Source organism: Mesoplodon mirus, assembly GCF_964341445.2.
Source record: "Mesoplodon mirus genome assembly, chromosome: 11".
NCBI lineage: Eukaryota > Metazoa > Chordata > Mammalia > Artiodactyla > Ziphiidae > Mesoplodon > Mesoplodon mirus.
Window position 1 is genome coordinate 42,518,544 of NC_138987.1, and position 13,359 is coordinate 42,531,902.

Genomic DNA, 13,359 nt, shown 5'->3' on the forward strand with positions numbered 1-13,359 from the left:
CCCTGAGGGTCGGGTTCTGGGAGGGGCGACACGTCTGGGGGAGGGGAGGACAGAAGCAGAGCAGGGGGTGGGGGCTGGAGGTGCAGTGGGGGAGGGTCTCCCCTCTGCCCCCGTGATGGAGATGCCACACACCTTTCAGGCCCTTCTGACCCTGCTCAGGGCCCTGCTGGTCAGCGGCTGGTTAACAGCACCAGCTAGCCACACTCAGGCTGGTTAACAATACTGGTTAGCCACACTCAATCTGGTTAACAGCACCAGCTAGCCACACTCAGGCTGGTTAACAATACTGGTTAGCCACACTCAGCCTGGTTAACAGCACCAGCTAGCTACATTCAGGCTGGTTAACAACACCGCCCAGCCTCACTCAGGCTGGTTGGTGATGCAGGCTGGTCATCGACACTCTGGCTATGGGGTCAGCAGGGAGGCAGGCGGCTCCAACTGCCACTAGGGTTGTTGTTTTCCAGGGTTTGGCTGAGAGCTTTAGGGAAGGTGCGTGGAGTCACCACCCACTCTCCTGCTCTGGCTGGCCAGTCACCTAACTGGGCTGTTCCGGCTCTTCCTCTGGGCGAGGGCAGCGCAGGCTGTGGGCTTCCTGAGTGGAGGGCCCGATGCTCCCCCAGGCTGGGTGATCCTCCCAGGCCCCCACCCTGACTTGAGACAGACGTCTCCCTGTCGAGGGCTCGGACTTGACGAGCTGATGTTATCATCTTCAGCAGCAAGTGCATCTACCCGCTCCCCCCTCCTGTGAAGTCCCACAAAGCGGGGCCCCATAAGGACGCTGACTCGGTGCTCCCGAAGCCTCCCACCTGGCTCCACTGCCTCTGTTCAGTCGCCCTGGGCCGGGCTCCAGGCCCCCTGCTCCAGCAGGGCTGTCACCTCCCGGGGGCATCAAGTGAGAGGCTGCGGCCAGGACACCAGACAGCACCCTGCAGCGGGGTGGCCTCTCGGGAGCGTGTCATGACCATGACCCCAGAGCACACACACCCCTTCCCCATGTCTGCTCCTGGCCCCAGACACATCGATGGGTCTAAAGCCCCAGTTTCTTCCACGACTCGACTGGCCCATCGTGTCTCCAGCTAACCAGTCAGCCAGCAAGTGGGTATCGGAGGCCCCCCTTGGGCAAAGCATCCGGGGGTACCTTGCCCCAGTAGAACAGGCAACACGCACACATGCTGCCTAGGACAAGGGCTGGAGAGCCTGCCTAGGAGGGAGTCAGGGCAAAGAAGGGATCTGGACCAAGGGGAGAAGGTCAGTGTCTGAGGAAGGAGGATGTAAGCCTGGCGAAGCCTGAGGGGGCGGGTGAGAGGTGGGCAGAGGCTCGGAGCCAAGCCCCAAGGCTGAGCCCCAGTAGATGCCTGAAACTGCAGATACTACAAACACTATCATATATTATATTTTTTCCTATACATACGCACCTAGGATAAGGCTTAATTTGTAAATTAGGCACATTAAGAAAGCAACAATAACCAATAATAAAACAGAACAATTACAACTATACACTGTGTTAAAAGTTATGTGAATGTGGTCTTTCTCTTTCTTTCAAAATACCTTATTGTACAAACTTAATGCCTTTTCCATCTTAACTAAGCACTTATCATGCACTGTGGCTGTAACTTTTACAGTTTTAGGTACAATGGCAAACTAGCATGTATTTCTTTTTCCTTCCTCACAATTTCACAGAGAGAAGATTCGTTCTTACCGTGGATCTTAGCAACCCCAGCGTATGATTTTTCTTTCCTTACTGAGTCGAGAATTTTCGCCCTTTCACTTAAAGGAAGCGCTTCGTGGCTTCCCTTTGGCACAGCTGACTTGCCAGCATCACTATTTTTGCTCTGAGGTCGTAATATTAGGTAGATAAGGGTCACTTGAACACAAGCCCTGTGATACTTTGACAGTCGATCTGATCACCTAAGTGGCCAAAGGGCAGGGATACGCTGAACAAAGGGATGATTCACACCCCAGGTGGGATGGAGTAAACTTGCAACGAGCTACTCAGAACTGCACGCAATTTAAAACATGAATTGTTTATTTCTGGAATTTTCCAGACCATGGTTGACCTTGAGTAACTGAAAACTCAGAAACCACAGATAAAGGGGTGATGACTGTATATCACTATTCTGAGGATAACTATGGACCAAACAGACTGCTGAATGTTGAAAACCCAAATCAATCCTAAATAAATACAATTTGTAAGATGGGGTCAGTTGTCAAGCTTGATCCTACATCAGTGTAAAACCCTCTTTAAAAGTTTTTAAGATGCCTGAATAATACCCATGAAACTGACGAAATGAATTTACTAAAACCCTTCAAATTTTTAACTGTCCGTTACAGAATTTTATGTCTTCAAGCTCCTACCTTGGGGGAGACATTTTCAGTAGCTTGAGTGGATCTATGAAAAATACTTTAAGAAAATTCAACATGTTTAAGCCGTGTGGTATTAGAGTCCTAACCCAGGATTGGAGAACTGCACACAGATGGCTCTGGTTTGGTTTTGGTGGTGGTGGGGGCTCAGGGAGGAGTCTAAAAATTTTACATCCACGGAGAGGCAGCTTTTCACTGCACAAGGAAGACAACCTCACACACAATTTAGGTGTTCACTCGTTCATCCCATTATAAATTAGCCCAAGTTTTGTAAGAAACACCCCACCATTGCCTTTCTGTCTGACGCCAGCAAACAGGCAGCTGGATGCAGGGCAGATGTGCACGCGCAGGACCCACTCCCCCTGCGGCACCACAGAGGCCCGCCCTCCTCCACCTGCCGCCCCCAAGGGCAGCCGTCGTGTCTTAGCAGCTTTACCTTTCCTCTCGGGTGGTTTGAAGAAGTCCTCCGAGAAGAAGACCGAGGACTCCAGGTCTTTGGGGACCTCGCCCCGCAGGTGCTCGAACTGCGGCACCCAGGCTCCTGTGAAGTTCAGTTTGTCGAAGACGTCGACGGCGAGAACTGCGGACACAGGCGCCTCCGTCACATGCGGCTCCCAGCCCCTCCCGCAGAGAGCCTGCCCGGACCCGTGCTGTTTTCAAACTGACCAGGACGGCTGTCCCCCATCACCTTTCAACAGAACCTACCTCCACTTCCTGCTGAGTCACATAGCCTGGTGCCTTACCGGGGGTCTCGGGGAGCTCAGGAGGCGCCCCCCCGGCTCCCCCCCACGGGTGTGTCATTTCCCTGCAGCTGTGTCCCTGCTGGCAGTCAGCCCTGCAGGCTCCAGGGTGACCCCCCCAGGTCTTCCCACTGAGCCGTTTTTCCAACACCCCCAATACAAAGGGAGCCCTCAATTCACTGCACAGGCAAGGGCTGTGCTCCCACCTGAGGCGCTCAGGACCAGGGTGGGTGGGAGCCCTGGAACACGGGAGGCAGGGGCCACTGGCCCCAAGGACTGGGAGGATGGACAGGGCTGGCCTGTGGCCCGAGCACCGGGAGAACCAAGAAGGAAGCCCTCGGCCCAGTGCAGGGGCGATGGTCCCAACCACAGGGCATCAGAGAAGGACACTGGAGGGGTGTGTGGGCAGAGGTAGGCCAGAGGTTTGGCCGGGACCTGCCTGAAGTCTCTGGAAGGGGCTGGGGGGCAACGGCTACACCAGGTGCCCGTCAGGCGCCCGTGTCCTGTCCGTCCCCGAGAGTCTGCAGGCCAGCTCTGCCAGACCCTCTCTCGGGACAGAGGCCAGAATGCCGGGCGCTCACCCTTCTGTCCTGCCCCAGTGATGACGGGCTCCCAAGCCCACCTCCACCCCAATGCAAGGCAGGTGGCATCCTGGGCTCAGGTGGGCCTGGGAGGTGCAGACCAGCCCGAACGTCTTCTAGTCAGGAAGTGAGGGCCCCTCCCTGGGAGCCTGAGAGTTCATGCCAGGGATGCCGCCGCACCTGGGTTCAAGGCTCAGGCCCTTCTGGCGACAGATAATCGGCTAACTCAAGGGGCGATTCCCTGGGAAGGGGCAATCCCTGGGTCCTGCCCGAGCCCCCATGGGGGTGCTAAGTAAACAGTCACAGGAGGAGAAAACCAGCAGCCCCTGCCTGTAGGACGGGCCCCCGCTCCAGGGACTCTGCTGCTATGTCTGGGTGGGTAGGGCTGCTTCTACCACCAGGGCTTCCTCTGCAGGAAGGAAGCCGACGTTCAACTCCTGACCCCTGAGCAGCACGTCCTGGGCCCTCGGGGTGACTCGGTCCACAAGCGTTGGCTCTGCAGGTGGCTCGGCTCCCGGCCCGGGGAGGGGGTTCCCCCTCCGCCAGGTGCCAGCTGCCTGCCCCCGTCCCTCTCCCAGGGTCTGTGCCTCTGGGTGAGCCCGGAGGCTGCACCTGCCGCCAGACCCTCCAGCCCACTTCCCTGGGCAGCCCCACACCTAGTTCTGAAGGCAAGAGGACCACCAAGATCCTGCCAGCGTCGACCCTTTTCCCAGAGATGCCCGAGGGGGACTGCACCTGAGACGGGCCCCGGGGTTCCACCGTCCCCCCCGCCGGGCCCACAGCCTCACTCATGTTGGGGGTGACGATGATGAAGGGCCGCAGGTAGGTCCTCCGCAGGTTTCGGGCCACGTTGCTGAAATAGGCCTCGAAGTGCCTCAGCAGCTGTGCGGTGCCCCCCTCGCTCCGCTGGATCTGCTCCCACGCGGCCCTGGTGCCCGGGGCCAGGAGGGCACTGCCTGCCTGGACGACGTCCTGGTCAGACAGACAGACAGCACTCAGCTCATGTGAGCGGCTGGCCAGCGGAGGCCTGGCTGACACGCTGGGGCCCAGGCTCCAGAGAGCCTTTAGGTCACAGGACCAGGCCGGGCCAGGATCAGAAGCCGCGAGAGGCTGTGGTCTCATCTCCAAGGCAGGAGACACGTGTCGGGGGAAACCTTGCAGGGGGTTTCACCGGGGGCACCCCGAGACACAAAGGGGAGCAGGCGTGCGGAGACGCCCCCCGTTACATCAGAACCCCCAGTCCCACCAGTAGAGCCTGGCCTGGGAACGGCCGACCCGTTGCTGAGCCCCAGCAAGGCAGCCGAGGACGCGCTGCGCGTTCCAGTTCGGGTGATGCTCCCGCCCTGAACACCTCAGATGGACAGGGGGCAGCGTGGGGAGGACACTCGGGATGTCACGGGGATGCAGGGGCCACAACCCAGATGGAAACCAGGACGGAAAACTTCTGTTTGCAAAGAACCGGAAGTGGGAACAAACTCCCTGGGCCCAAACTCTCAGACCTGGATTGAAATACAGGTGCAGGAACACTGCCAAGGCGCTGAGGGCTCTGCAGGGACAGGGAAGGTCCCTGGGGGCTCTGTGTGGACGGGGAGGCCTTAGAGAGGAGTGAAGAGGAAGCACCAGGCAATGCCATGCCTCACCCGCACCCCTGGCAAGAGTGGCTTATAAACTGGATGAACAAGCCTCCTCGCGGGTTATGCTAAAGAGACACGTCTCAGGGCCTGATCACTTAAAGACAAAACAGGACTGTCTCTGCAGGAGGAGGCATCAAGCCGTGTGAGAGCAGGATCTCAGAGTTTGTGGGGGGGGTCCTGGCGCCCCCCCTCTTATGGGTTGTGTGTCCTTGGTTCCCTGTGCCTCAGCTTCCTTAATTGTAAAGCAGGGCGACAGCTGAGCTTCATACAGGATGTGTGTGGGAATAAGTGGGCCGATTCCTGTAGCCCCCAGGACACTGGCGTGCACGCAGTGGTCAGCTGACAGCGGCACCACTGTCATCACCGTCAGGTCTGTCCCTTTGCCAAGACCCTCCTAACACTTGGAAACCCTTTTGCTGGTCACTGAACTGGCCTGGGCTCACATCTGAAAAGGGCAGTCTTGCCCTGAGGACACTGGGCCAGATGACCTTCCACGACCGAGCCAGGGCCCCCAGTCCAGCTCACCCCTGGACGTGTGGGGCTCTCTGCCTGCCGCCTTCCTACCTCGTGAAAGTCGGTGTCCCGCGTGGCCGCCAGCTCGAAGCCCTGCTGGCTGCTCTCATGCAGCAGGACGCGGCCCAGCAGCTGGTAGGCCGTCCGCACGTCATTGCCAAAGAGTGCGTCCGTGTGCCGTGTGGCGTTGCGCAGCGCCCGGGCCAGCCACAGGGACCGGTCACCGTCCATCCGCGTCTCGTTCCGGCTCAGCTTCTCGTTCTGGGTCGGGGAACAAGTGCCAGGTCGGCCCTGGGCCCCTCCCCTGACTCAGAATCCACTACTTTCCAGTGGAAATACCCTTGTCAGAAAAGAATTTTAAAAATCCCCAAGCCCTGGGCTTCCCTGGTGGCGCAGTGGTTGAGAGACCGCCTGCCGATGCAGGGGACACGGGTTCGTGCCCCAGTCTGGGAGGATCCCACATGCTGCGGAGCGGCTGGGCCCATGAGCCATGGCCGCTGAGCCTGTGCGTCTGGAGCCTGTGCTCCGCAACGGGAGAGGCCACGACAGTGAGAGGCCCGCGTACCACACACACCCCAAAATGAACTTGGGCTGATGGCCATGGCACAAAAAAGGAGGGTCTGTCAGGCTAAAAAGCACTTGGAAAAAGACACCAGGTGGAAGAAGGGAGAGAGTATGACACCGTGAGTCATGGGCGGATGGCAGGGTGGGGGGCTCGGACGTGGGGACTCTGAGTCTGCAGAACCAGACGCAGGGTGGGATCTGGAAAGGGAAGAGGAGATTGCTGCTACGGTGCCCCGAACAGATATGCTGTCCCCAGGCCCCGCCCAGCCTGGGACCAGCATGACCCGGCGGCCTGGAAGCCCACCCTCTTCCTGCACGTCCCCAGGGTGCAGCCTACCATGGCTTTGAGGTCCACGAAGGAGACGGTGGTGCAGTTAAAGAGCTCTGGGGGCAGCCAGCCCTTCTCCCCGCTGCAGTGCCGGACCGCATTTCCTAGGGAACAGAGAAGGACCCGCCAAGCCTGAAGGCTGAGCTGTGAATGAAGCCCTCAGCTGGCCCAGGGCCAGCAGGTGCCTTAGCCACGGAGCCAACACTGCTCTGCCCTCAGACCTGGGAACACGCTGACAGCTGCCTGACGTTCACAACCAGGCCTTACCGTTGGCCTGAGCTGCCCAGCAACTGTGGGTGGACACCTGAGCGAGTCCGTGAAAAGAGAAATCGGCTGAGTGGTCCATCGAGCACCCACCATGTCCACATGCGCTGCAAGCCCACCTGGATCCCACTCCGGGCTGGTGCTTTCTCTGCACTGACTCACTAGACCTCCCCTGGCCCCCTGCAGCCAGACGCAGTTACCATCCCCGTTTTATGATGAGGTGCCAATGCTGCGAGCGGTGAGGCAGCTTGTGCGAGCCTCCCGCCACTGTCCCCATCCCAGCCACTAGGCTCTTTGTATTTTCATTGTGCTCTTTCCAGGTTTTATCATTTACGACTGAGGAAAAAGTCATCTTATCCCCCGATCACTTTGGCTAAAGGAACTCTTTCAACACGGAACAGCTGGTGAGTTCTGACACCTCGGCCGGCCCTCCCGCAAGCCGCACACCTCCGTCTAACGTCCCGCCTGGAACGGATGCCACAGGCCACACCCCGCGGTACTTACCCACAGACCCTTTAGGGCACGGCACTGCGGCCGGCTGCCCGAACTTGGTCTGCGGCCACCAGATGCCAGCCTCAAATGCTCTGGGACAGCCGTTGTAGATCACTGGGGTACAGAGGGGAGAAGGCACTCAGCCATGCACACAGACGTGCAGCATGCTCCACACGATCCTCCTGGACGGAGGCCCCGCCCCCACCAAGAACCGGACCCCTCGCATCCCCCCATCGGTGTTAGAACAGGGGGAAGGGGGACGCAGGCTCTGACCCACGCCTCCTGACGGGCCACTGGACAGAAGGCCAAGCAGACACAGCTGGACCAGGAGGCTGTCAGGTGCCCCCACCATGCCCCAGGAGTGTGGGGTGCACACACACACACGCGCACACGTAGACGCACGCACGCGTGCACGTAAATGCACGCACACACCACACACATGCATGCACACGCAGACACACGTGCACACAAGCAGACACACACACGCACACACACGCACACACACACGCAGACACACAGTGGCCTGTCCCTGCCGTACAGGCTGAGAGGGTCAAGGGCAACGCGGACCTTCGCAGCCGAGGATGGTGACCTCGGCAAAAGGGTTGTCGCAGCGGTTGCACTGGCGGCCAATGACGCCAGGCTTGCAGCTGCACTGGCCAGTGTCCATGTCGCACGCGCGGCTGTGGGAGCCGTGCGGGAAGCAGTCACATGGCAGGCAGGTGTCCTGCCCCGGGGGCCTGTAGTAATTCTCCTGCAAGAGCCAGAAGCAGAGGCTGGACGTCAGACACCGCAGACAACCTACACCTGGAGGGCGTTTCCTGAGCAACATCAGGGTTCCCGCCCGGCTCCCTGGCCAGCCCGGCTGTCCTCCACCCACGGCCTCCAGGCCAGCGGCGTCTGGGGCCCCCAGAGCGGATGGGGCAGGTGTGTCCTCCAGGAAGACACGCCCTCTCTCACATCTCAGCAAACACTTACCGTGAGCCACCATATGTCCTAAAAAGGATCAGAGATTCAAATGGAGATCTATGCACAAGGGTACCAGGATGGCTGATGGAGGTGTTTTGTTTTTTTTTAATTGTGAGAAATTAGAAGCCACCCGAACATGTGTCACTGGGCAGGGCAAGCTGATGGTCAAGAGCATGGGCTTCAGTTCTGGAAAGTCCTGGATTTACGCCCAGCTTGGCCATTCACTGGCCACACTGCCCTTGCCAGGACACTTGGCTTCCCAAGGTCCAAGGGTCCCCAGCTGAAAACTGGGACAGGTTGTGACTTGGGCAGACTTGTGGCCAGTGACAGAGGCTTCTGTGTCAGGCAGGGACACGGAACTGTCCCACAGGGGGCTCCAACTGTGTGTCTTTCAGTCCCTGAGGAGGCACTGCATGTGAGCAGTCACCCTGGGAGGGCACATGGTATCACTGTCACTGTTTTACAGGCCTTTCTGCATTTTCTATAATTTTTGATGAAAAAAAAAACCCTAGGCATGTTTCCCCCAAGTACCCTCCTCACTTTCCTCCTGCCCTGCGCCCCACCAATGCCATGACCGCCACGTCACACCATGTGGTTTGCGTGGTCCCGATCTGCTAGGGCCCTTATGATTTTTCAGGCGACATCGGAGGCACAGTGGAACACACGGGACACAACGCATGTCAGACAGGGAGCCGGGGAGCATCAGAGGGCGCCATGACGGCAGGCTTCCCTCTTGGGTCAGCAAGCCTGGCCGCGGGACAGCGTGTCCCTCCGAGCTGCTACTGTGACACATAGAATTTTCCTTTGGGCTTCAAGTTACCGGCAGCTCACGGCAGTTGTCGACACAACATTCTGAAGGTACGTGGAGTTTTCTGGGAGGCCAAGAGGGCCGGGGTTCCCTGTGCTTTGGGCTGAGAACACTGCGGCCGTGCACAAGAATGACAGGCACCCGAGGCGAGGCAGTGGGCAAAGCTTTTCATATTTTAAATGTTGGTCATCACTGGGGACTTCCCTGGCGGTCCAGGGGCTAAGACTCTGCACTCCCAATGCAGGGGGCCCGGGTTTGATCCCTGCAGGGAACTAGATCCCACATGCTGCAAGTAAGAGTACGTATGCCGCAACTAAAGATCCCGCACACGGCAACGATCCTGCGTGCTGCAACTAAGACCCGGAGAAGGCAAATTAACTAATTAAATATTTTTTTTAAACGTTGGTCATCATTGAGTGGTTTGATAAAAGACCAGGAAAATGGCCAACCAGGAGAACTATGTTTGGTGACGAAGACGAGTCAAACTCACAGAAATTGCTTGGTTTCCCGTGACCGTGTGTGGGGCTGAGCCAGCTTACAGGTGAGAACCTGTAAGCTGTGTTCACCCACAGTGAACCCTGTGAGTACCCAAGTGTGTGTGTGCTCGTGTCCAGGTAGACGTGTGGGCGGGTGTGTGCGTGTGCACGCCCCGCCGTCTCCCTGGGTCCCTGCTGTCCGCCCGTGGCCAGGCCTCACCTTGCACTGGCACTGCCCGTTGGTCTTGTTGCAGTCGGGGTCGAAGCCTTTGCTGACAGCACAGTGGCAAGGCCCGCACACAGGGTTCCCCCACCAGCCTCTGGGGCACGGAAGGTCGATCCTGTTGGGAAATCAGACGGCAGATGGAAGGTGTACAGAACTGCCCTTCTTGGAACGAGAGGGCTGATGGAGGCCTGGGCCTCGGCTGGACTAGTTCTGGGTACCTCCCGCCCCCCTGAGTGGTCTGTTGCCCCCTTGCTGGCCCCCACCTGCAGGACTTAGCATTTTATGACCTATGCCCAGCCTTCCGGGGCCCCGCATCTGGAAGGGTTCTACCTACAATACTGTTATTTTAAAATAATTTGTTTGCTCACTTTTTTCTTCCACCTGCAAGATGCAGGTGAGTGCCCCAAACCCAGCTTCCTATGAGCACCATGTCAGGAAGTTCTCTCTGCTCAGCACCCCTACACCATGACGCCTGGCCACGAGGGAAGGCGCTCAGGGACAACTAACCCAACTGTCAGACTGGATCTTCACCCAGCCCCACCCGGCGCAGACCGAGCCCAGCTGCCCTGGGCAACCTTCTCCCAGGTCCCAGGCATCTGCCAGCATGAGACCGGTGGGACCGGCAGCATCAATGCTTCCCAGGTCCCCTGGGTCAAATGCTGGCCACATCCCCACGGATGCTGGGAGCAGCCTTTCCTGGGATGTGGAGCCTGCTTCAGTCAGCTCAGAGCAGCCCTGGGCTGGACACGGGGGGCTCAGAACCGTCAGACCTGCCCAGTCCTGCCCTCTCGAGCTGCCCGGGCAGACCCTGAGACAGGCGACCTCCACGGTGCTGAGGCCAGGCTCCTCCCTGCCCTGCCTGGTGGCGGCCACTGCCTGTTGCTGTCACCCTACGCCCACTCCCCACCTGACCACTCACTTGAGTGTCTGCTGCTGACCTGTCTGCCTGGGGATGCCCCAAAGTGTCCTTCAGGCTCCACGAAATGAACCGCTGCCCTGTGTTTACTATCCTGGCTAACGGCATTCCATCCGCCCACCTGCCAGCCATCAACCTCTCCTATTCACTTGTTCACCTAACCAGCAATTATTAAGTACTGACTGTGTACACACTAGGTGCATAACAACGACCAGGATGGGCTGGGGCTCCAGGCTAGTGTTGATGGATCTACCTCAACAGTGTGGGGATCCCAGAGGCTCGGTGTCATACTCCTTCTCGCTGCCTCCTCAGCCCTGCCTTGCGGGCATCACCGCACGTCCCTTGCGGACGCCGCACGGCCTCCCAGCTGGTCCCTTTGCCTCTGGCTTCCGTCTGCTTCCACCACACTCCATCTGTGAGCTGGGGGCGCTCTGACACCTAGACCTGATTCTGCCCCTTTTCTGCAGGGCCCCTGCGGCCTCTACAAAGCCAAGCTCTGTTCCTGGTTTGCAGGCAGGCCCTCTACCCAGGCCTGTGCGTCTCCCCAGCGCAGAACATGCTGGGATGGCACGCGCCAGCTCTGCCCGGGACCCGCCCGCTGAGCTCCTTAGACCGGTCTCATCCCATCACTGCCCTCCGGCCCTGCCCCCTCAGTGTCCCCCCTGGAACGCCCCCTCCTTCAGCCTCGCTGACTCCCAACCCGCCATCATCCAATGGGCTGTGCGGTGCTGAGGGCGGTGGCTGCATCCGGATCATGGGGGGTGGGTTACAGCACACACTCCGGTCCCCAGTGGACAAAGAGCAGAGCGAGGTGTCCCGGCCAGGCGGAGCAGGCTGGCACCACGCGGCTCCTGCACCAGGATGGCCCGGCACTGGCCAAGGACTATCAACCTTGACTGCATCACCTCCCAAAGGGGCTGGAGTCTTGGTGTGTGAAGTACCTCATGGCCCCATCTGGGAGAAAGCGCTCATCCTGTGGTGACTACACACCTGGACTGCGGGGCCCTGGAGAGCAAGATGCCCCCAATGAATTACACCAGGACCACGTGCACGGCAGAGATGACTGCCACTCCCGGCTTGAAAGATAAAGTGTTTTCTGTAATTACACTCATCTTCCCGTATCTCAGCGACTGCCTGCTCTGTGCACAGCTGGGCTCTTGATAAATGAGGTGTGCTGTGCTTTTCTGGGGTGGAAACATGCTCAGCGGGGTTACTGCGAGATGCCCAACCGGATTCTCGTTTATTTCATGCCAAATTGAAAAAAATATGTCCTTGTTATCCTGAACCGTATGTATTTGGGGGTTAAATAGCAAAGAGGAGAGAACAGGTCAGGAGGAGAAGTGGCCACGTGGACCCTGAAAGCGAGGGCGTACTCTCACCTGTTCTCGCAGTACTGCCCGTAGTGGCCGGACCCACACTCACACACGTAGCCCCGCGGGGAGTCAGGGCTGTGCACGCAGGCTGCCACGTGCTTGCAGGGGTTCACATGACACGCGTCCACACACTTCCTTCCAAAGTACCCTGCGGGGACAGGCCAGAGTTAGCCCACCCCAGGACCTGGCTTTGCGAGTCTGCTTTCCGGAGCGACACCCTCTGTGTTAGGATGTGCTAGCAATCTGCGGCTTCCCCAAGCCTCGACTTTCCATGCTACTCTGCAGAGGAAAGTGGCAAAGCCTCTCAGAGTCACGGGAAGCACGGACACTCGGGGGGTCAGACCTGGAAACGCAGAGATGAGGGCCTGCCTCCCAGGCCCCCCGGGAGGGCTCACAGTGGGTGGGTACCAGCTGAGGACAGCCACATCACCTCAAAGTTCAGAGGCAACCACTGAACATATTATTTTTCAAATGTGCGCCTTTCACAGACTCTCCCTCATCTCAGTATGTGCCCTGAGGATCCAACCGGGAGTGTCCCCTGTCCCCCATGTGAAGACGACACAGGACACAGGGCCACTCCTTAGTTACAAAACAAAGCTCAGGGCGCCCCAGACCCCCAGAGAGGTGATGGGGGAGCCGCCGCCCAACTCGGCTTTCCACAGTGTGTTTTAAACACCAAAGGCGTCGCCCTCCACCGACGGGCACCAGGAATGGGGGGCTGTGGGCGCCCACCTCTGTCGCAGATGCAGGAGTAGCCGTCCCAGGTGTCGTGGCAGTGGCTATGCTGAGGGCAGGGGCTGGAGGAGCAGGGGTCCTCCACATCACAGCCATCCTTCACCCTGACCTTGAGGGCGTCCTTCATGTTCAGTGTGGCGATATTGGTGGCCGTCTCCCCCATTCTCACACCCTGTGTTAAAAAAGGGCAGCCAGAGTTGGTGCTGGGACCTTGGGGCTGGAGGAACCCCAGAAGGTAACCAGGGGTTAAGAGAACCCCAAATTCTCTTGGGTCCCTTGTTTTAAAAGCTATGCCTCATTTATCGAAAGGGCTGGGACCGGTGGGGGGATGGCAGGGATGAGGGGCGCTTCTGCTCGCCCCCGGTGCGGATCCCAGGCAGGG

General features: G+C 58.8%; 1 protein-coding gene across 3 annotated transcripts in view; it reads right to left on the reverse strand.

Moving 5' to 3' along the window:
- CELSR1 (cadherin EGF LAG seven-pass G-type receptor 1) overlaps positions 1 to 13,359 on the reverse strand; it is a 150,336-nt gene that overhangs the window by 22,435 nt on the left and 114,542 nt on the right. For all 3 annotated transcript variants that reach the window (XM_082635161.1, XM_082635160.1, XM_082635159.1), the window contains exons 12-20: positions 12,975 to 13,149; positions 12,249 to 12,390; positions 9,948 to 10,068; positions 8,045 to 8,228; positions 7,490 to 7,591; positions 6,731 to 6,825; positions 5,881 to 6,090; positions 4,471 to 4,654; positions 2,798 to 2,941 (exon numbers count right to left, since the gene is read on the reverse strand). In XM_082635161.1, the coding sequence (XP_082491287.1) occupies positions 2,798 to 2,941; positions 4,471 to 4,654; positions 5,881 to 6,090; positions 6,731 to 6,825; positions 7,490 to 7,591; positions 8,045 to 8,228; positions 9,948 to 10,068; positions 12,249 to 12,390; positions 12,975 to 13,149 (1,357 nt within the window). The remainder of the gene's footprint in view (positions 1 to 2,797; positions 2,942 to 4,470; positions 4,655 to 5,880; positions 6,091 to 6,730; positions 6,826 to 7,489; positions 7,592 to 8,044; positions 8,229 to 9,947; positions 10,069 to 12,248; positions 12,391 to 12,974; positions 13,150 to 13,359) is intronic.